This window comes from Rhododendron vialii, chromosome 8a (assembly GCF_030253575.1).
Source record: "Rhododendron vialii isolate Sample 1 chromosome 8a, ASM3025357v1".
NCBI classification, from domain to species: domain Eukaryota; kingdom Viridiplantae; phylum Streptophyta; class Magnoliopsida; order Ericales; family Ericaceae; genus Rhododendron; species Rhododendron vialii.
The window spans coordinates 18,240,001-18,264,300 of NC_080564.1; the positions used below are offsets into that span (position 1 = coordinate 18,240,001).

The 24,300-nt window shown below is 39.2% G+C and overlaps 3 protein-coding genes across 5 annotated transcripts in view; 1 reads left to right on the forward strand and 2 right to left on the reverse strand.

Annotated features, from left to right (window-relative positions):
* Positions 1-7,447, forward strand: part of LOC131335696 (carbon catabolite repressor protein 4 homolog 3-like) — a 46,780-nt gene extending 39,333 nt beyond the window's left edge. For all 3 annotated transcript variants that reach the window (XM_058371173.1, XM_058371175.1, XM_058371174.1), the window contains 7 exons: positions 2,211-2,303; positions 2,393-2,425; positions 2,561-2,673; positions 5,005-5,116; positions 5,211-5,296; positions 5,772-5,856; positions 7,039-7,447. In XM_058371173.1, coding sequence (XP_058227156.1) covers positions 2,211-2,303; positions 2,393-2,425; positions 2,561-2,673; positions 5,005-5,116; positions 5,211-5,296; positions 5,772-5,856; positions 7,039-7,107 — 591 coding nt within the window. In that variant the 3' untranslated portion in view covers positions 7,108-7,447. The remainder of the gene's footprint in view (positions 1-2,210; positions 2,304-2,392; positions 2,426-2,560; positions 2,674-5,004; positions 5,117-5,210; positions 5,297-5,771; positions 5,857-7,038) is intronic.
* A 13,673-nt stretch (positions 7,448-21,120) lies between these two features.
* On the reverse strand, positions 21,121-21,705 carry LOC131298626 (uncharacterized mitochondrial protein AtMg00860-like). The gene has a single exon (XM_058324103.1). It carries the CDS (start codon positions 21,703-21,705, stop codon positions 21,121-21,123), a length of 585 nt encoding a protein of 194 aa, XP_058180086.1.
* Positions 21,706-21,853: 148 nt separating this feature from the next.
* Positions 21,854-23,917, reverse strand: LOC131298627 (uncharacterized). The gene is made up of 3 exons (XM_058324104.1): positions 23,072-23,917; positions 22,594-22,836; positions 21,854-22,537 (listed from the first exon to the last, which is right to left on the reverse strand). Exons 1-3 carry the CDS (start codon positions 23,915-23,917, stop codon positions 21,854-21,856), a joined length of 1,773 nt encoding a protein of 590 aa, XP_058180087.1.
* Positions 23,918-24,300: the final 383 nt, after the last annotated feature.

Genomic DNA, 24,300 nt, shown 5'->3' on the forward strand with positions numbered 1-24,300 from the left:
AACTTCTTAAGTTCAACAGCCTCAACAGGTGGAGTAACAGAGCCCTCAATAAACTCTGACATCCCTTTGGCCTCAATAGCTAAAGTGAAAGTGCGAGACCAAATCAAATAATTTGTACCATCCAATTTAAGATGACAAATATCCAAGGGAGAATTATCCAGAGTCCCTACGCGACTCAACTCGTCCTTTGTATTAACGGAAGCCTTGTTTTTATCCTCTGATGACATTTTAATAGTAGAACCACAACTCTGAATCCACAATACTCAATCAACTCAGCAATTAATGCCCCGAAACAATACTTATTACAGCAAACCACCTTAAAATAATTATTTGGAGTTTCAAACAGTGCCAAACAAAGCCAAATAAATATTCAAGTACACCTGTGGAAAGCTCCACCACTACGAACAGTGCCAAATACGCAGGTTAAGTTCCTACCACTACCACTGTTCCAAATCAAAGAGTTCTACTACTGAAACACTCCATCGGAGGTCCGGTGAGTGTAGGCGAGGAAGGAAGTGAACTGGGTCAGGGCTGTCGAAGGTCGTAGGTAGTCTGGCGAACTTCAGATGTCGTCAGAAATGGAGAGACGATGTAGGAACAGGCCGATCTGGTGCGTACGGCGTCGGAAATAGTCGGAATCGACTGGAATGAAGTCGTACGGTGGCAGAATGAACCACGGAGGTGCTGACAAGGCTTGTCGGTGTCAGAGGCGACTGGGTTCGATGAGTGGATTCGTCGGCTGGGTTTGTCAATGTCAGAGATGACTGGGTTCGAACAGGTCTGAAAAAATTCGACGGAGAATGGAAGTTGCTGAGTCTCGATTGTCCGGAAGGGGAAAAACGACAAGTAGGTCTCAGATCTACCGCTTTGATACCATGTAAAATTAAGAGACCTAGAAATTTGGGTTATATTTTTCTGTCTCTTAAACTGAATACAACGTAAGTACTTATACAACACATTAGGCTAATTATACTATGGTCCTAGAGAATGAACTAGTTACATAATAAAACACCTAATAAACTAATTACAAATAAACCCATAATAATCTAACAAATCCATTAGCCGTGGATAGAAATTTAGAGGAGGAGTAGAGTTTAGATTTTCCAGTAAAGGTTAAGTTGAAGTTCAGAAAGTGACAAGAGGGGGAGAGGGAGAGGGAGAGGGAGAGGGAGAGGGAGAGGGAGAGGGAGAGAGAGAGAGAGAGAGAGAGAGAGGGGAAGATTGGGTAAAGAATTTTTTTTGAAGATAAGAACAGGTTTTGCCTTTATTAGAAAGAGTTTTAGGAGGGAATTTTAATTTGAGGAAGATTTTGATTTCCAAAATTACCCACTTCTTTCCTTATGCATGTCTTTTGGTTAGGAGTACAAATTTGACTTTGTTTTTTTTCCCCCTATTTTGGCGCCTAATTGACTGTTTTCAAAAAGGAAAATTTTTACTCCATCAAATTTACTCCATAATAATGAAGGGTAAAAGAGGAAATTCAAGTGTCCAAACATGTAATAATTATGTTTCCTTAAAAAGTTTGAATCCCCAAAAAGGACTGTTAAATCCGGACGGAAACGACAACCTACTGTTAAAATACCGAACAAATTACATGAACTCTGTAAATAACATCATTTGTAGGAACTTTTTGTTTTCAAAACGTATGTAGTCAAGAAAACACCTGTGTAAACATACATTCATTCTCTTTGAGAGACAGGTTTTGGCTTACCGTAGCTGCCAACATAGAATAGCTTCACCGCTTTCATTCGCTGCCACTGCCACTGCCACTGCCACTTTCTCTGGTCAAACTAAGTTGCACATGCAGTAGTATACGTTGTGTTGCTACCCCTAAAATATGATAATACACGTATATGCTTCTCCTAATGTTTGATAGGGAAGCTCAACTGCACATTATTGCCTTATACTAACGACAGCTACAACCACGCAATTACAAAATCTACTTATACTCTTAATTTTTTAAACATCAATTAAAAATTTTGGTGACTCCATTGTTTACAAAGTAATCAAATTATGGATTTTCTATTCCAGTATGTTTATGGAACTTTTGGTTGGTCAACAAGTTATGGAGTTAAATTCTTCTAGATACAGGAGAGGAAACTTTTCATAGTTAGGCATCGACTCCATTCTTTCAAGTTTTCAATTACATGAGAACAGTTCGTCCCCTTTTTTTCCTTGTCCTTGTATTTCATCTCACATTTTATTCTCAGATTCGTACCCTCTCATCGAAGGCACATATCCTGTCAAAGAAATGGGGTAATGTACCTGTTATACTGGCCGGTGATTATAACAGTTCTCCTCAGGTATGAATCCTGAAGCTATATGAATATCCAAGTTCTTTCAGCTATGTTAATGTGTGTAATGAATTGTTACTTGTTCCTGCTCTTGACAGAGTGCAATATACGAGTTTTTGTCATCATCTCAGGTAAGTTTATTGCGATCTTATGATTCAAAAATTTAGCCTCCAGACTATCAACTAATATTGTCATTCTAAATCAAATTGGATATTTCATGTGTAGGGTGCTTCGTTAACATTTGGATGTGGTTTTCTTATTTGCAGCTGAATATCATGTTACATGATAGAAAAGAGTCGTCTGGTCAAAGAAGTTGTAATCCTGCTCAAGTTTTTGGAATCGAAAGAGAAACACGAAATCCACTCCATTTGATGGACAGGTACATAATTTTTTCCAGTTCTTCTACTCATGTAAACCAGTGAATTCCATAAACATGGGTTGAAAATTGGAATTACAAGGGCACTTTGCTTATGCAAATTGGAAGTTTTCAGTTGGCCTAGCGAGGGTCATGTGGGAATGCTAGCAGTTAGTTACATGCTTTGTTTTTTTGTTTTTTTTTAATTGGAATCGTTGTGATCCCAATTGAGAAGTTCTGCTAGTTCATGATGTTTCACTTCACCTACAGTTTTCCTCTGTTTGTTCGAGTTTCCTTTACTGTCTTACTATGAATCACATAACCTGTCTACTCTTACAATATGTTGCTAATTATGGGAGACATAATCTTTGACCAGCTCTTGATTTAGGTTTGAGTCATTCTTGGCTAAAAATATACAATTATCCTCAGGGATCTGTGTGGCTAACACCCTAACTACTACCGAGTACTGAGAAACCAAATAATAAAGTCAATGAGCCATTTGCCACTGTTTAGAACTGCTCCAGTACCAATTTAGGAGATTTTTGAATTTACTTTGCTAAGAATTAATTTTAGTCAAACATGTAACCGAACAATTGCAAGTTAGAATAGTCAAGTTAAACTCGCATAGCCTCGTAGAGATAAAGAAAGAGATAAAAGATAAAATTCAACTTGACGTGAGCTCCCCTGATCAGTTGAGTAATAATTGCATCGCTGGCTTGATGAAGCGTGTCAAGTTGACAATTGAAATCCTACATTTAGATAGAAGAACCATTAGTAGGATGTGGACAGGTCCACTATAAGCCTTGAATTGATTTTTCCTGAAAATTGTGTAGTGTAGGCACACAAACATCTGATAGGGTTAGTTGGGACAATGTGACGCCCTTGTGTGCTACCCTAGATCTGATGACGATCATCCATTCATTCCTTTTTAGGGTCAAGCCCAAGCATTGAGAGTAAATGGGCTAAGGCAAACTAAGGTCCCCGATCTCCATTCAGGTGATTCCCCATTCCCAGTCTCCATTTGGTCGGCACCCAACACCATTTCCCATTAAGGCAGTGGCCCATTGCCAATTGTTCTGAACATCTCCCATACCTAGCCCCAATTAGGTGATCCCCCAGTGCCAATCTTTGTCTGAGCAATAGCCCAAGGATCTCCCATTGCTGATCTCCTATCAAGTTTAATTCCCAGGCTTTTGGCCGAAGTTGTCTCATCCACAACTTGCACTTGGTATCAGAACAAGGCAACCTACATCGAGAGCATGGCGTAGGGACCATTCAGGTTGGTGCATCAGTCATGAATCACCAGAGTGATCTGTGACCTTGCATGAGATCACCAAGGACTTGCAGATTGGTCGAGAGTTGAGGAATCATGGAAGTTTCTTAGCTTGCCCCCTCAGGAGTCGCCTCCTTTGACCAGCCATAGATACGAGAGAAAATCTTTCTAGAAGAAGACCAAGCCTTGTTTCTGGAAGAAGACCAAACCACGACCAAGGCATGTAATACCCCGAAGAGTGTATGATACCTATCCACTGCCCACTGCATTAATGCGAGTACTGAGGGTGAGGTGAGCGGCCTACATGGCACAACTCATTTATAAAGGATTTATTCCCCACCATATGCAGGAGGCACATTTACCCCTTAATGAGAGCTATCTCCATCTTCAGGTGTGAGGCTTCTCCCTTGCAGGCACTTCTATTAGTCTAATGCTGCTTCATTTCTCTCCTTCTCCATCTCTGGAGGTCTCATGCCATCTCAGGGGCTATTGTGATTCCCGTATGGCCTACGGCCTGCTCTCATTACCTGTAACCATAACAAATTTGCTGTATATATCCATACGCATCCTCACAAACGAAATGGATGCATAATGAGATATTTACCCATAAAGGCATTCACTCCTCTCTTAGTAAGACACAGGAGAGAAAGGAGGCCACATCCCCTTGATCTACACGATATGACCCTCTGGAACAATTATGAATAAGTGCCGCTTATTTTTTTTTCCTGGGGTGGGTTGGCTGCAAGAGGCTGGCTAGTGGCTTACACTCATTGCCCAGGCTTGATCCTCATTAGGCTCATTTATGCCGTAGTTGAAATTGCGGATTCTTAAAGTTATGCACTTATTTGAAAATATTAATGCTTACTTGCAATCTCTCGAATTATTTTACTAATATTAGATCTATTCTGCAGGTAGAAATGCTACAACAGAGTATGGGTTTTCTATTCCATTTGGTCATCTTGTACATTTTCGATCTCTCTTTTTAAGACCTTTGCGGAAGAATAACATTTAGCTTTATCTGCGCTGTTCTTTTCTTTATTTGCGGAGTTACAACTTGTATGCTTGGATGCACTTTATTTCAGAATCTTCAAGAGTGGCTGGACTGATGAAGAAGTAAAGGTTGCAACAGGCAGGGCAAAAAGCGAAGTAGTTATGCACCCTTTGACGCTTAATAGCTCCTATGCCACACTGAAGGTATTTAATTTGTGTATGAACGCGGAACTGCTCATTCATTTTTTATGTTATTATGTACTAATATCACTCGGATGTTTCAATCTGTTTTTCTCAGGGATCTACGAGAACCAGGGGCTTTAAAAGTGAACCTTTAGCTACTTCCTTTCATGCAAAGTTTTTTGGAACTGTTGACTATTTATGGTAATACCCTGCCAAAATATTCTAGTAATACCTTCAAACTACCTTAATTGTGTGGTGATTGTGAAAATATTGTGTTAAAGCCTGTTAAGACATCCAACTCAAAATCAATTGGCAATGAATGGAGAGGCCGCCCAAGCTCATATACTAGGTTTGGAGTTTATATTTAAAAGCTCTAACACTCCCCCGCATGTGCGACCCCTGACTCACACGTGGTGAGGGAAACAAACGATCCAACACATACAACAACAATCAACTATCAACGACAAACAAAGGGGAACTAAGTAACTAACCATCAAGGACATAGAGTCTTGTCCAAAAGCCTCCGAAAACCTAGCTTTGATACCATGTTAAAGCATCCAACTCAATACCAATTGGCAATGAGTGGAGAGGCCGCCCAGGCTCAAATACTAGGTTTGGAGATTATATTTAACCAATGTGGGACAAGCTCTAACAAAGCCTATGGTGCTTATTGCAGGTATTCAGATGGTCTTTTACCTACACGGGTTCTAGATACACTTCCAATTGATGTTCTTCAGAAGACAGGTGGCCTTCCATGCCAGGTTAGAATGCTTTTTGATCAGCTTATCCATCACTTTTGCTTCCGGTGTAATTACAAACACACACATTAAGTGTTTCAGGAGTTGAAAAGCCCAGCCCACACTACTCCTTAAAACCCAGGTGTTAAGAAGAGGGAAACTGAGACCTTATAACCAGCACAAACGGGGCATGTCTAGGCGATGTGGGACACATTCCAACACACCCTCCTGGACCACAACACATGGTAACCGGACAACGGTCCACCAAACAAAGGCCCAACTCTGATACCAAGTTAAAAAGCCCAGCCCACACTACTCCTTAAAACCCAAGTGCTAAGAAGAGGGAAACTGGAGCCTTAAAACCAACATAGACGGGGCATATCCAGGCAATGTGGGACACATTCCAACATCAGGAAGGTTTCTTTTTCCTGGCATAAAACTAGATTTCACCTGAAAATCAAGAAAGAATTCCTGTTTTGAATGTCTTTGTATGATGAGCGTATGTAGTAGAAAAAAGTGGACAGCAATAGTAAAAGGTTTTCCTGATATCATTCTGTTTGTGGGGACCTCTTCCTTTTCAGTTTCAGACTAGTATTTTTTAATAGAACAGGTGGCTAAGAGTTTTTTTTTAATATATGTTTCAGCTCCTTCTGATCACGTCAAAGAAAGACTTGAAAACCAAAACGCTTCATGTAGGCTATCGGGACACATTGAGCATTTTTGTTTTATTTTGCAGAATGCAGTACATCTTCTCTTACCTTGTTAGTTATCTATATTCATAATTTGTTGAACTCAGCTACAAAGCAAATAACTATTTTCATCAAACGTCTTTCATTTCAGACTTCCAGAACAGTTACAAACTATTGGAGTTTTCCAACATTCTTTTGGGTTTCTTTTGGCTCTGGCATACAAAGCATTTCGGTTGTACTCACTAATAACTTGTTAGGATGAATGTTCATGTCCTGCATAACAATGTTGTCATCTGTCTGAGGACTAAGCCTATCGAACTGCTTCTGGTTCCAACTGTCAAACATTTAAAGTTTTAAACCACAATCTGGGCCTAAAGAAACTCTACAGTCAACCTTATCTAGTCTCATTACACATGCAATAAGTTTTACATTTATGGATGATGCCCGATGCCCACTGTCTTGCTATTTGGCACAACCCATTTTTCAACATTGGCATCGACTTTTTCTTCATATGCAGAAATTGGGCAGTGACCACTTGGCCTTGGTTTCTGAGTTTGCCTTCGTGCCCACCGAGAAGACGCTGTAAACAACACAGCCAGCAACTACCTCAGCCAAGGCCACTCCATTATCTGATGAAGATTACGTTCATGGTTTCCTAGTAAATATTTTTTTGGTTGTTGTTGAGATTACAGAAAAATGTGAGAACAATTTCCTAAAGCAAGCTCGGGAAGAATGCCAGATAGACGATTATGTTGACCCATTCATTAATTTTCTATCTTGCAAAGTAAGCCCATTTATGTCAAGCCTCACATTTTGTAACAGAAGTTTGTGTGGTAATGTGTAGTTGGTAATTAGTGTATGGTGCGGTCAAATTCAACCTTCAGTTATTATTTTTTCTTTTTCATTCAATCAGATTTTCCGCTTGATCTATTTTGTTTACATCATCATGTTTGGGTTTGACAAGCGATTTAATCCCGTGAACTTTCTTTTTCTCAATTTATTTCTTCTGTTGGTCAGGAAATTTAAAGACAAGATTTATATGTGGATAAGCATATCTTGTGAGTACAAAAATTTAGCATGGTGTCTCTAGATTTTCTTTTACAAATATCATCCTGGGTGTATAATGCTCCTGATTAATTATCCCAGGTTAGTCCTGGGGCAAGAAGTAGGTAGGAGTGGGCTTCACTGTGTTTTTTTTATTTTTTTTTTTATTTTTAAATGTTGGGTTACACGTGTCGAAAATGGACTTGCCAAGAAGGGTATTTTATTATTTTGGGACTAATCTGCGTACGGTATCACATATGAATGCACTTGGAAGAAAAGAAATTTCAATAATGAGGAATGGATCCTTATTATTGAAATTTCAATGATAAGCATTTCTTTTCACACGTCTTTATTTTAATACGTAGTTTGGATGGATCCTTTTCCAAACATGGAGGTGAAAAGGATATTAGCCAACTTGAGGGAGGTTAGGAAAATATCAAGTGTTGTATGGAGAAGGACAGGTGCAACACAAGAAAAAGAAAGGATCTGGATTCATCTCAGCATTCAATTGTTTAGATTTTGAAAAGACTCCTCGCGGGAAGAATTTTTTCCGAGAAGAATCTTTCACCTGAATGTAACTACTCCATTAAAAACACTTTCGGATGGCTGAGATTGCACAAATTACTCCTTACAATTTAAAAACAACCTGCAGAGAAGCTATTTCCAAAAAGAAAATGCTGATTGCTGAAGAGCTCCAACCTAAGGAGTAGAAGGATGAAAAAATAAACTTCCTTAAGGTGTGATATCATTTTACTTTTTCTATCATAGGTTTGTACTTTTCTTTGTCACTTTATGAATTGTGCATCTTGAATCATACAGGATACTGTCAATGTTATGGGATTGATTGAATAGAGAAAAAGAAATTAATTTAATATGATCAAGTTTAATGAGTCAACCTTATATTTGAGTAAATAAAAATATATAGCCGAACTCATGTCCTGTCCTTGCCCTTAATCCAACCCATATTTTGTGGTGCTCGTATGATGCTCAAGCCGTGGGTTCCATAGAACAACTAAAGAAACTCGTGTTTTCATGTGACTCATCTTTTTGTGTGATCAATAAGACCAATATAAATTCTATTTAGTAATGGAATCTGATTTCCGCACTCCAAGAGAAGCCGGAGGCGCACCAAATTTGTCTCCTCCTGCCATTCAAAATAATATGCTGCATTTGCAGCCCAAAATCAAGTCAAGAACCATTTTGCAATCAATTGCGTGGGACCCACTTAGAAGTCCCACACAAACGATCCGAACCATTCAAAAATTATAAAATAATAATTTGATTTATCTTGAAAAATTTTAGCACAATTGGATTTTTTAAAGTAATTTATCTAATTTGTTCCATTTACTATTCAGAATTCAGGACCCTAAACTCTAAAATAATGTTGAATGGTTTGGACCAGATTGTTTATTTTTTGTTTATAATTTTCAAGATCCATCAAAAAATTATTTTATAAGTTTTGAACGGTTCGGATCATTTGTGCAAGACTTCTAAGTGGGTCCCACACAATCGTTTGCAAAATGGTTCTTGACTTGGTTTTGGGCCGCAAATGCAGCAGATTATTTTCATTGGCAGAAGGAGACAAATTTGGAGCGCTTCCGACTTTTCTTGGAGCGTGGAAATCAGAAACCTTAGTAATTTGTAGGTCTCCATGTATAAAACATTCATGCAGAAAACTTTGTAAATCGGAGTAATTTAGTGAACTAGAGTAATAGGTGTTCAGATATGAATTACATGGATTTGTGGGCTTAATTGGGTTGTGGGTTGAGTGTTGGATTATTTTTGGGCCGGTGTTCAATTATTTTTGAGTGGGGTGTTCAAGCTTATTATGATCAAGTGTTCAAAAAAGGGCTAAACCAAAATTATTACATGTATTCTAAGAATTTTTTTTGTTAAAGGGTGTTCAATTGACCACTCATGGGTAGGGGTGGGCATCCCTGACACGAAAAACAAAATAAATTCATATAATTGAGGAATTCTATACATTGGACATTAGTTTGATGAACTGTCAACTAAAAAAAATAAAAATTTAGCGAAAAGTATGACTTTTTGACATGACAACACAACCTGAAAATGATACAACCCGAACATGACACGAAAGATTTGATAGGTTGAAAAATGTTGTGGGATTTTATAAATAAGATTTTGATATATAACACGAAAATGACACGAAATTACCTATTACTCACCCCTACTCATGGGTCCATGTGGAGCCCCCGGTGGAACTAAATCCGATATTGACAATGGTTAGTTTTTATTTTTTAATAGGGAAATCTATAGAAATGGTCCTCTTAGTTTCACTCGAGTTTCATTTTTGTCCTCCATGTATTAATTGCAACTCTTTTGATCTTCAAGTTTTGTTTTCGTTCCATAGTGGTCCAATTGATAACGTCTCAGCCAAACTGGATGAAAAAATCAGATTGAGGGCATACGTTATTAATTAGACCAACGTGGTACGAACTGCAACGTCCAAACTGCCATCAATCTTATTTTTTTAGTCTAGTTTGGACGACAAAAGTTATCAATTGAACCAAATTTGTACGAAAACTAAACTTGAAGGTCAAAAGAGTTGCAATTGATATTTGGAGGACGAAAATGAGACTCAAGTGAAACTAGGAGGACTATTTATATAAATTTCTCTTTTTTATATAAGGTGAGACAATGGCAATGGTTTGTTTGAATAATTACATGTTTTGAACTTTCACAAAAATAGATCGTAGAGTTTTAACCAGGGACGGAGCCAAAAATTTCACCACGCAGGGGCGACCGTATATGCAAGAAAAAAATATAAATACATGTATAGTAACATAAATACATTAAAACTCAAAATAACGTAAATGCATAAATCGGTTTAACTAATGGAATCGATCTTGATGTATGTATCTTGTATTTCTTTATTGTTCATCTTTCTTTTTTTTCATTTATCACAATGGGACGAATTCGGTATATGAGCTTTCATGTTACTTGATTTTACCAATCAAAAAACAAAGAATTAAAAGTCTAGAATAACAATTGGGGAAAGACATACCTATAACTTAGATTTCACCAAAATTACTTAGGGTTTCCAAAATCTCTTCTCATCCGTTGTTATTTTCTTGAAATTGCTTTTGAAGTCTTAATAATTGGATATGTAATTACTTAGGGTTTCCAAAATCTCTTCTCATCCGTTGTTATTTTCTTGAAATTGCTTTTGAAGTCTTAATAATTGGATATGTTTGTGCTGAAAGAGAGAGCCGGGGGGGGGGGGGGGGGGGGGTGTGGTGTGCCATTAAGATTTTAGGGCAAAAAGAAATAACACTGTAAAATATTAAACCCATCTAAGGTGGAAGTTTATTACTTGAATATTCACAATATTAACCCACAAGTTTTATGTTTTGTTATATTTTAACCCTTAGCATTTAGTAATTAATGTTGGTATCTTCGTATTTCAAAGGTTACTATTATAATTTTTTTTCTTTCAAAATTCTACATAAGGGTGAGCTTATATACTTTCATAGGAATTATTATTTTTTACATATAATAATAGTGTTTTTTTTCTTCTTGCAGGGGGACCGCCCCTTACTGGCCCCTCTCTGTCTCCATCCCTGATTTTAACATCTACTAGTATATTTTATCGCATGACAATATTATTCGTTGACATGAATTACAACGTCTAATCAATGTAATTTTGTAACTTGAATGACTTTACACAATGAATGAGTTAGATCATCAAACGAAAATTATATAGAAACTAAGGATTACCCGTGCCTAAAGGCACAGAACAACGCGTTTTGAACACAAAAAGTTTTTTATCTCAAAACTTTTTTTTGTTTTTGATCTCTCGTCACTATTTTCAATTTTCTAATCTAGAAACCCAACACACTTTACAACCGTCGGATCGAATTTTCAAGAGATTATATCTATCCATTCAAGAATATACTTCCTAATATAAATCTCCTAACCTTATGACTGGTAAATTCCTTCAATTGATTGCTTTTAAGTTTTTTCCTTAAAAGACTTGATTATCTTTTTGAATTTAAATCAACTCAATAATTGATTTTCCACTAATGTTGATTTCCTTATATTCAATTCAATATTTACTTTTAAATTGTTTCCTTTTAGGTTGATTTCCACATGTAGCTAAAAAATATTGAATTGAATGTACGGAAATCAACTTTAGAGGGAAATCAATAATTGATTTGATTTAAACTCAAAAAGATAATCAATCTTTTTTAAGAAAAAAACTTAAAAGCAATCAATTAAAAGAATTTACCAATCATAAGATTAGGAGGTTTATATTATGAAGTATACTCTCGAACGAACGGATATAAACTATTCAAAATTTGATTCGACAGTTGTAGATGGTGTTGGATTTATATGAGTAGACAAAAACTGCTCTATTTTATATTATAGACTAGCGTATGCCCGTGCCTTCACGCAATGTATTCTGAACCCAACCTAGATGGCTACCCTTCTCTATTATTAACCACCTCTACCAGTGAACCCGACTTCTCCGGAAAGAAACTAAGGCTAAGTTTTCCTACGGGACTAAGGCCGAGTTTTCCGTTTTAGCCCCATAGGGAAACTGAGCTTAATACTATCTAATCAATCAAGCAGTGATTCATCTCACACTCATGTACAATATAATTCGCCCAAGAACCAAAGATAAGGAGAAAAATGACAACTCGACCAACTCAACGGAAAACACACGGGTAAGGAAATTGTATTTTAGTAATCTTGCCATTTGTGCATTAGACTACTACCTGCAAACACACATGCATACAAAAAAAGAAAACCAATAAGTAAGCATCTTCCTTTAAACAAACATGATTCTAGAGTAAAAATCAACAAAGCATAAACCATTTTATCTAGCAAATTGTCAGTCCTAACCAATGACCTTCCCTACTATGACAACCCAGGTTAACCTAACTCCACTAACATAAAAAAAAATACTAACTTTAATTTACTTAGCCAAATAGATGCAGCAATGCTATAGCTTGGAGTAAAACCAAGCTAATTATCATAGACTCATTGAAGAAATGCAAATGCAACCTATTCCATTTCCTTTTAAAGTTCCACTGCACATCGTTAGCCAGTTAGAACTTCCAACCCATGGAAGCGTAGTCATGAATATACCATCTTCCAAGAAAAATACCCAAATGTGAACAAAATTGAAGAAAATAGAAAAGGAAAACAACCAAACGTGTCGAGTACTCTCTATAACTCCGTGGAAGTGGGCGGTGGAGCCCCCAAGATTAGTTAACCGGACAAATTGTATATGGGGGAGGAACCGGATTTCCAATCTAACGGCTGAAAATACATATTATATAGATATACTCTCGCTAAATGGCCCATCCAGAATTTTAAAGATCAAGTCCGACCCCAAGTAAAAATAACTGGCCCAATGATATAACACATACTCACACGTACATATTCGACTCTTTCAGTCACAGGATGCATATTAATTTCTCCATCTAGATATAACAAAGGAAGATACTATATCGACAAATATGCTTTTGGAATGGAAAGCAATCATAAAACGTCAATTCAATAGTATAGGACATATTCATGTCGCATCACTTTAGTATTCATAGATCATTGTTACTGATATCCAAATTCATAGTTCTTCATGCTTACTATTCGTTGGGTCAATTTTCACATTTTGCTTTTCAACCGCTGCTTGAGCATCTTCATGTGACTCGACTCTTTCAAACACTAGAGACATTAATTTCTCCAACTAAATAGAAACAAAGAAGAATATTTAATTTTTTTTTATCGGCTATTATCCAAATTCATAGGCAGGAAAATAAAATTTCATTTCAAACCCATTTTTTATTCATGCCATCAAAATATTTCAATTATTTACCTTGTCAAAGCACAACCACCAAACCTTCAAGTTGACTGGTGAACTACTATTATAAAATGATAATAGAAATAGTTACTTTTTCATATTTTTTCTTGAAACCATTGGAAAAAAAATCATGCGCACCAATGTTCACAAACCATGCGATCAAAATTCTTACCATGTGGTGCTATGTCATTCAAGTTTATCTCCCTCAGTACACGAGTGGTACGCTTCCTCGGTTGAACTTGAACATGCACTCCCATTAAAAAATACTTCATGTTAAATAAGACTTGATTAAAAATAAGTATTGAGTGGTGGATATTAGTACCTTCACGAATAAGCTTTTTGTTATGTAGGACTCCTAATCTAACACGGCGTGCTTCTTTGGATGTTTCAGTATCGGTGTGACATATTGATAGTTTTCAAAAATCGATTGCATCGGAAAATATTAGAATTAACATTCTCACTATTCATCATGTGAATGGGACACCAAAAAAACGAAGATACTTACCCAAAAAAAACAAATGAAGAAGAATGGAACTAGAAATAGCAGCGTCACCGCGGAACAATGTAAAACCAACTAACCTGAAATTGTTGGTAGTGGCGGCGTCAGGTAAGTATCTTCGAAATGATGGGAACTACCAGCGGCATGCTTCCCAAGATGGGAACTATCATCAAAATGAGGAGCGCTATGATCTCCAAATGCATTAATACAGAGCTTAGCAGCGGCGTCGGGTAATTAGGAAATGATTGGTAATTAAATGATTGGTATCTTCAAAATGGTTGGTAATTACTAATTAGGGAATAATCATTTACCAACCTAAAGTTGATTTTGGTAAATCAAATTTAATGTAATTGAATCTTTCCTTTATTTTGTAATTCGAAAATTTTCCTAATGAATCTTTAATTCGAAAGTTTTCCTTTATTCTCTTTTTTTTATTTCGGGTGTTTTGTTTATAAATGTAACAAAACCGTGCATAGCACCGGTGTCGGGTAAATAGGAAATTTTTATATTTCCTAAAGTTGATTTGGTAAATCAAATTTAATGTAAGAGTAGTGCTACCGTTCCCGACGACGAAGGGATCTCAATCAGATCCCGACGCCCCGTCGGGCCCACTCCGGCCACCGGACGGCCGATCCGAGCAACATATATATATACAAAATCATTGAGTGTTTGGATCGTGCACCTACACACATCGGATGCCGTTGATTCTTGCGTAGGCCCACTTGTTTTTTTTATATAGAATTTTTGAACCGCTCGGATCGACCGTCCGGTGGCCGGAGTGGGCCCGGCGGGGCGTCGGGATCCGATTGAGATCCCTTGGTCGGGAACCGTAGACTTTTCGTTAATGTAATTGAATCTTTCATTTATTTTGCTAATGATTCAATTTCTCCAACTAAATAGAAACAAAAAAGAATATTTAATTTTTTTTTATCGGCTATTATCCAAATTCATTTGCAGGAAAATAAAATTTCATTTCAAACCCATTTTTTATTCATGTCATCAAAATATTTTAATTATTTACCTTGTCAAAACACAACCACCAAACCTTCAAGTTAACTGGTGAACTACTATTATAAAATGATAATAGAAATAGTTATTTTTTCATATTTTTTCTTGAAACCATTGGAAAAAAAATCATGCGCACCTATGTTCACAAACCATGCGGTCAAAATTCTTACCATGTGGTGCTATGTCATTCAAGTTTATCTCCCTCAGTACTTGAGCGGTACGCTTCCTCGGTTGAACTTGAACATGCACTCCTATTAAAAAATACTTCATGTTAAATAAGACTTGATTAAAAATAAGTATTGGGTGGTGGATATTAGTACCTTCACGAATAAGCTTTTTGTTGTGTAGGACTCCTAATCTAACACGGCGTGCTTCTTGGGACGTTTCAGTATCGGTGTGACATATTGATAGTTTTCAAAAATCGATTGCATCGGAAAATATTAGGATTAACATTCTCACTATTCATCATGTGAACGAGACACCAGAAAAATGAAGATACTTACCCAAAAAAACAAATGAAGAAGAATGGAACTGGAAATAGCAGCGTCGCCGCGGAACAATGTAAAACCAACTAACCTGAAATTGTTGGTAGCGACGGCGTCGGGTAAGTACCTTTGAAATGATAGGAACTACCAGCGGCATGCTTCCTAAGATGGGAACTATCTTCGAAATGAGGAGCACTATGATCTCCAAATGCATTAATACAGAGCTTAGCAGCGGCGTCGGGTAATTAGGAAACGATTGGTATCTTCAAAATGGTTGGTAATACTAACTAGGGAATGATCATTTACCAACCTAAAGTTGATTTGGTAAATCAAATTTAATGTAATTGAATCTTTCCTTTATTTTGTAATTCGAAAGTTTTACTAATGAATCTTTAATTCGAAAGTTTTCCTTTATTCTCTTTTTTTATTTCGGGTGTTTTGTTTATGAATGTAACAAACCCGTGCATAGCACGGGCGTCGGGTAAATAGGAAATTTTTATATTTCCTAAAGTTGATTTGGTAAATCAAATTTAATGTAAGAGTAGTGCTACCGTTCCCGACGACGAAGGGATCCCGATCAGATCCCGACGCCCCGCCGGGCCCAATCCAGCCACCGGACGGCCGATCCGAGCAACATATATATATACAAAATCATTGAGTGTTTGGATCGTGCACCTACACACATCGGATGCCGTTGATTCTTGCGGAGGCCCACTTGTTTTTTTTTTTATAGAATTTTTGGACAGCTCGGATCGACCGTCCTATGGCCGGAGTTGGCCCGGCGGGGCGTCGGGATCCGATTGAGATCCCTTGGTCGAGAACCGTAGACTTTTCGTTAATGTAATTGAATCTTTCATTTATTTTGCTAATGATTCAATTTCTCCAACTAAATAGAAGCAAAGAAGAATATTTAATTTTTTTTATCGGCTATTATCCAAATTCATTTGCAGGAAAATAAAATTTCATTTCAAACCCATTTTTTATTCATGTCGTCAAAATATTTTAATTATTTACCTTGTCAAAACACAACCACCAAACCTTCAAGTTGACTGGTGAACTACTATTATAAAATGATAATAGAAATAGTTACTTTTTCATATTTTTTCTTGAAACCATTGGAAAAAAAATCATGCGCACCCATGTTCACAAACCATGCGGTCAAAATTCTTACCATGTGGTGCTATTTCATTCAAGTTTATCTCCCTCAGTACTTGAGCGGTACGCTTCCTCGGTTGAACTTGAACATGCACTCCTATTAAAAAATACTTCATGTTAAATAAGACTTGATTAAAAATAAGTATTGGGTGGTGGATATTAGTACCTTCACGAATAAGCTTTTTGTTGTGTAGGACTCCTAATCTAACACGGCGTGCTTCTTTGGACGTTTCAGTATCGGTGTGACATATTGATAGTTTTCAAAAATCGATTGCATCGGAAAATATTAGGATTAACATTCTCACTATTCATCATGTGAACGAGACACCAAAAAAACGAAGATACTTACCCAAAAAAACAAATGAAGAAGAATGGAACTGGAAATAGCAGCGTCGCCGCGGAACAATGTAAAACCAACTAACCTGAAATTGTTGGTAGCGACGGCGTCGGGTAAGTATCTTTGAAATGATAGGAACTACCAGCGGCATGCTTCCCAAGATGGGAACTATCTTCGAAATGAGGAGCACTATGATCTCCAAATGCATTAATACAGAGCTTAGCAGCGGCGTCGGGTAATTAGGAAACGATTGGTATCTTCAAAATGGTTGGTAATTACTAATTAGGGAATGATCATTTACCAACCTGAAGTTGATTTGGTAAATCAAATTTAATGTAATTGAATCTTTCCTTTATTTTGTAATTCGAAAGTTTTCCTAATGAATCTTTAATTCGAAAGTTTTCCTTTATTCTCTTTTTTTATTTCGGGTGTTTTGTTTATGAATGTAACAAAACCGTGCATAGCACGGGCGTCGGGTAAATAGGAAATTTTTATATTTCCTAAAGTTGATTTGGTAAATCAAATTTAATATAAGAGTAGTGCTACTGTCACAACCTCGATTTTAAACATAATAATAAATGAATTTCCATAAATAAAATCTCACAATTTTCCGTACGATACCCCAAAATAGGTTAACGTTTCCATGAGGATACATCCTTGGCTCCGAGGCCCAAATCGTCATAATTACCGAATGTCAAAAGAGAGTTAAGAACTTACAATATTCCTTAGTCAAAAGATTTATAAATAGTGTTACAAAGACATCTTCCAAAAATAGATTTACAAAAATGGCTAAATAACCCTTCAATGTTAGCTTTCAAAAGAATATTCACTTCCATGCACCCCAATCATGATGCTACCGCCCTGGGTTAGTACCTGAAAGATAATGTAAAGTATGAGCTACACTAGCCCAGTAGAAAGCTCTAATCTAACAATGTATGCAAATGAAACGTAGGAGTGATCACATGATGTACAAGGCAACAAGTCTTGATGAATGGGTAACAACGGCAATTCAAAATCCAATCTTTCAGTTCAGTACTAACCGCATGACTCAATGAGTAACCTTTCAAGCACCATGTGTCCAAGTGTGTTTCGTACAAGTGTCTTGAGCCGAAGCTCCTGCCGGGCTTGTTAAAGAACCCCGAAGTCCTCTGTCAGGCACCTTACCCGATGGGAGGTCCTGAAGTATAAAACATGAGCATATAGCTCCTGCTGAGCTTGTTAAAGAACCCCAAAGTCCTCTGCCAGGCACTCACCCATCGATGAGTCCTGAAACGTTCTCGTCATGTCCATAAAGTTTCGAAATCCTTTTTCCAACTAGTCCGTACCGTTCAAATCCAACTTTGGTTTATAAAGCGATTTTCGTAAATCACGATCAAATGAGTATTAGGGTCTTGGATACATCCAACGAAGTCTTTAGGTGCGAGTAATCATGTAAAAGATCTTTTGGGAAGTATTAGAGTAGGTTGGAATTGATTGGGAACCAAAACGGTAAAAAATGAAGCAAAACAGTGAAAGCTGGAGATAAGCAACAGGTATCGATACCTAACACAAAGGTATCGATACCATTTGGTCAAAAATGGTTCCAGACGCAAGGGTATCGATAACAATGGCAAATGGTATCGATAACAAGTGATTTTCTGGGTTTTTGAACACAAAGGTATCGATAACAAAGGCTTAGGTATCGATAACAAAGGCTGTTCGAGCAGAATTTCTGCAGATTTTCATGGGTTTCTCAACAACAACAACAACGATCAAAGACACCAATCAAGCTACAAGAAACGAGTCATAAACATATATTGAAAGTTAGAACTCCCTACCTCAAAGATCGAAGAACGAATTCAAAGAATTTCCAAGCCCTAGCCCCAAATCTTGAAACCGAACGGAATATGCCTCCACCGAGCTCAAACCAACGATAAACGAGCTCTACTACGCAATGTAATGAAGGATTGAAGGTTATTTTGTGAAGGCTCTAGGGTGATTTTGGGTGAGAGCAAGAGAGAGGGAGGAGGGAATTGGGGAGCGAGAGAGAGGAGTATTGGGGAATTTTTATTCCCTACACACATACATATACTATTTATATACACTAAGCACATATCACACACTCACCCCTCAAATGCAACATTTTATCACATTAGCCCCAATTCTCAATAACTCAAATCAATTTGCTCCTTTTATTTCTTATAAAACATTTCAATAGATTTTATAAATTTACGGGTCTTTACACCCTACCCTCCTTAAAGAAATTTCGTCCTCGAAATTTAAACAACCATGCTCATCTAAACCATACATCACATAGATATGCAACAAGTCAAATAATATGCCACGTTGGTGTTAAACACTCACATCGATTCATTCCGGAAATAGATGCGGATACCTCTCCCTAACCTCGTCTTCTCGTTCCCACGTGGACTCCTCGCTATCTTGACTCTTCCACAACACTCGCACTAGTGGTATCGTTTTACCCCTCAATACTTGATCACGCGTATCCAAGATACGTATCAGTTCTTCCCCATATGATGCGTCGGCTTCCAATTCGAGTTCGGACCATTCTAATACATGCGACGGATCCGGTTCGTACCTCCTCAACATAGAGACGTGAAACACATCATGCACATTCGATAATCTTGGCGGCAAAGCCAAATGGTATGCAACTTCCCCAATCTTCTCAATAATGTCGAATGGACCGATATAACGCGGTGAAAGCTTTCCCTTCTTCCCAAAACGTGACAAGCCTCGACGTGGCGATACTTTAAGGAACACGTGATCTCCCACTTTGAATGATAATGGACGACGACGACGGTTGGCATAGCTTTTTTGTCGACTTTGAGCAGTTAGCAACCTTTGGTGAATCACCTTGACTTGTTCAGTTGTTCTCTTTTGAGCCTCTAAAAGTCGTTGGCGAATCGATCTCACACCCTCGGTAGTGTCTTTTATCATGTCCGGCCCCACTAACGTAGCCTCTCCCAATTCGGTCCAACACACTGGTGATCGACACGATCTCCCATACAAGGCTTCATATGGGGCCATCTTGATACTCGATTGATAGCTATTGTTGTAAGCGAACTCAACTAACGGTAGATGGTCTTCCCAATTACCCGGAAATCCATAACGTAAGCTCGAAGCATATCTTCCAGAATCTGAATCGTTCGCTCGGATTAACCATCGGTTTGCGGATGATAGGCGGTGCTAAACAAGAGGTTCGTGCCCAAAGCGGCCTGCAAACTTTGCCAAAAACGTGCGGTAAATCTCGGATCTCGATTGGACATAATGGATACGGGAATCCCATGGAGTCGAATGATCTCTCGAATATACAAATGACTAAGCGTCTCCATGGAATCGGTAACATGGATAGGTAGAAAGTGGGCGGTTTTGGTAAAATGGTCCACGATAACCCAAATGGCATCATGCCCCTTCGGCGATCTAGGCAAACCCGTAACAAAATCCATAGTCACATTTTCCCATTTCCACTCGGCCACTGGTAACGATTGTAGTTCCCCCGCGAGTCGCTGATGTTTTGCTTTCACTTGTTGACACGTAAGGCATTTGGACACAAAGATCACAACATCCCTCTTCATCCCATGCCACCAAAATTGCCTACGTAAGTCGTGATACATTTTAGTTCCTCCCGGATGGACGACTAACGATGAATGATGAAATTCTCGTAGGATTTCTTCCCAACACGAAACGGGTACGAATAACTTCCCTTGATAACGTAAACTTTGGTCGGTGTGAATCATCCACCCATCTCGAGCATTCCCGCTAAGGAATTTAGTACGAAGTTCTTTCGCTTTTTCATCGTGTTGTTGAGCCTCCATTACTCATGCCGATAAGGTCGACTGAACAGTGAGATTGCACAATGTAACCCCTTCTTGAAGTTCCTCGAAGTACGAAGCATAATGGCCTAAGTCGTTCACCATCTTCCACTCACGTATGGCTAGGCTTGCTAAGTGTATCGATTTTCTACTCAACGCGTCTGCCACAAAGTTCGCCTTACCCGGATGATAATGCAATTCAAAATCGTAATATTCTAAGTGTTCCATCCAACGACGTTGACGCAAGTTAAGCTCTTTTTGGGAAAACAGGTACTTTAGGCTTTTATGGTCGGAAAAGACTTTAAATTTCTCACCGTAAAGGTAGTGACGCCAACTCTTCAAAGCAAAGACGACGGCTGCGAGTTCTAAGTCATGAGTCGGATAGTTTCGCTCGCGAGTCTTTAATTGCCTCGAATCATACGCTACCACTCACCCCGCTTGAATCAATACGCACCCCAATCCTTCTTTAGACGCATCGAAATACACGGAGTAGCCAACTCCACGTTCCGGCACGATCAAAACTGGTGCGGTAGTCAATCGCCTTTTCAACTCCTTAAAAGCCGTCTCACAAGAGTCATTCCAAACGAAACGGGTCCCCTTACGTGTTAGTCTAGTCATCGGTGCCGCTAAAAGAGAAAAGCCGAGGACAAAACGACGGTAGTACCCGGCCAATCCCAAGAAGCTTCGAATTTCAAACACGTTCTTCGGTCGCTGCCAGTTCATAATGGATTCTATCTGTCCTGGATCAACGGATACTCCTCCCTTCGAAACCACATGACCCAGAAACTTAACTTCGGGTAACCAAAACTCGCACTTACTAGGCTTGGCGTATAAACGATGTTCCCTCAAGAGTTCAAGAACGATGGCAAGATGAGTTCGGTGTTCCTCTTCCGTGGATGAATAAACGAGAATGTCGTCAACGAATACAACCACAAAATGATCGAGGTAGGCACGAAAGATGCGGTTCATTAGGTCCATAAAAGTAGCAGTAGCATTAGTCAAACCAAATGGCATCACAACAAATTCGTAATGACCATAGCGAGTACGAAAAGCAGTTTTGGGAATATCCTCTCTACGAACCCTCAACTGATGATAACCGGACCTCAAATCGATTTTGGAAAAGCAAGTGGCACCTCGAAGTTGATCAAATAAGTCATCTATTCTACAAATTTTCTAACTCCTGCAGCTGAACTTTCAACTCTCTAAGTTCCACGGGTGCAAAGCGATAAGGAGGAATCGAAATAGGAGCGGTGCCTGGAAGCAAGTTTATCGTGAACTCGATTTCTCTCTCGGGAGGCAAACCGGGTAACTCTTCCGGAAATACGTCGGGAAACTCGTGAACTACCAAGGGTAACTCCCCACACGACGACATATCGTCATCTAACGTCAAGCTCGCCAACATAGCATAAACTGACTCCATTTCTCGAGACCCACACAAATACAGTGCTAACGGTTCCCGACGCTCCCCATGGAATTCGAAACAAACACCCTCAGGCGGACATATGCGAACACGACGCTTAAAACAATCGATCGCAGCGTGGAATGTAGACAACCAATCCATTCCAAGAATGAGGTCAAAACCCGACATGTTTAGCACGATAAAGTCAAAATCGAAGCGACGGTCACAAATAATGAGCTCGCACCCCATACAGATACGATTTAGAGATGATTTTCCCCTTAATGGTGTCTCAACAAACAAAGGCGAATCAAGATTCTCGGTGTCCAATTCCAATGCACACACAAATGACGCAGCAATGAAAGAATGCGATGCTCCAGAATCAAAGAGTACTCGAGCAAAAGAGTTGAATAGAAGAAAAGTACCCCTTACAACCGATGTTTCTGGAGCCTGAGAGACAGAAGGTGAAGCACTGGTGTTGATGTTGAAAATACGCCCCTGGGTACCCCCTGTCTTTGCACAAAACCTTCTCCTTGACCGGAACCTTGGGAAGGTGCGGACGAACTCGCTCCCCTGTCAACTCCAGAACTCTGAACTGATGATGTTTGGCGGAAATGAGGCGGCTGCTGCCTCTGAATACCCCTAAATGACTGCTGGCCAACACCACGTCCTACCCCCGGCTGCTGTACAGAGCCCGACTCACTATGCACTCCTGCCCCTTGAAGGCAACTCCAAGCGAAGTGATCTGTCTTACCACAATTATAACACGCCTTAAGAAGCTACGGATACTGAGCACGGATATGCCTGGGTTGATTACACTTGTAGCACATGGCTGGTGGTCTAGGCGAAGCACCCCGAGTTCCCAAAGAAGAAGGCACCTTAAAGCTAGGTTGGTTAGATGGTTGCTGAGATGGTTCCCTCTGTCTTTTCCGCCCTTGGCTCCCAAAACTGCCAGAGGAAGAACTCAAACTCCCCATTGGTTGCCTTGGCTCCCAAGCCCTTGTATTTCGGTATCTCGATGCTCCTTGCACATTCCACAACTTCAGAGAATTTCATCTTACGTTGGACCATCACCATTCTTCTCACGGTGTTATGCAGTCCCTTTTCAAACCGTCGACACTTCCTCTCTTCCGTCACCACCAACTCTGGGGCGAAACGGGACAAAGATTGAAATTTCTGTACGTACTCTGAAGCGGTCATATTTCCTTGTTCTAGCTTCTCAAATTGTTCCCTCAAATTCTCACGTGAAGTTTCCGGAAAGTATTGATCCTCAAAGAGCGTCTCAAACTCAGCCCATGTCAAATTTTCAACATCCAGTTCGTTCACTTGAGCTGCAATCCTTGCCGCCCTTCTTGCATCCTTTCTACTCTCTAGGACAGATTCCCACCATTCACCAGCTTCCCCAACTAATTGAATAGCCACGATACCCACTCTGATAGTATCTTCAGTGATATTTAGAGCTCTAAAGAGTTTGCGGATCTGAGCTAGCCAATGGTCGGCTACCAACGGGTCACTACTAGTCCCGTCGAACACCGGAGGGTTCTTACGACTAAACTCCCTCATTGCTACCATAGCGCGATCCTCGACATTCTCCCTAGGAGCTTGGTTCAAAAGATTTGCAGCTGTAAGTGCTGCAACGAGGTCCCTAGCAAATTGAGTTTGATTAGGCGGTATCCCCGCACCTCGACCGGCCCCAGCCCCCGGATTTCCACCTGGGTTCTCCCCATGCTGACTAACTTCATCCTCTGGTGGCACTCCACGGCCACGACCATGGCCTCGACCACCCCGAGTTCCAGCCCCACTTCGTCTACCACGCGTCTTCGGAGGCATCTTACTACACGATATAAGAAAGGAAGACTATTAATCACAACACTATCGCCATGCGGTCAAACCCCACCTCCCAACACGGGTTAACGACTCCACGCCACTCTACAGTTATAAAAATGCAATACCAAGTAGTCACATAAATGTTAGTCACAAGAGCATGCACAAGTTATGTTAGAAGGCGCGACATTTTTGAACCCATGAGACAAAGCGTCTCCTCCACGGTCTTTAGGTGTTCTAGACCTATGCTCTGATACCAAGTTGTCACACCTTCGATTTTAAACATAATAATAAATGAATTTCCATAAATAAAATCTCACAATTTTCCGTACGATACCCCAAAATAGGTTAACGTTTCCATGAGGTTACATCCTTGGCTCCGAGGCCCA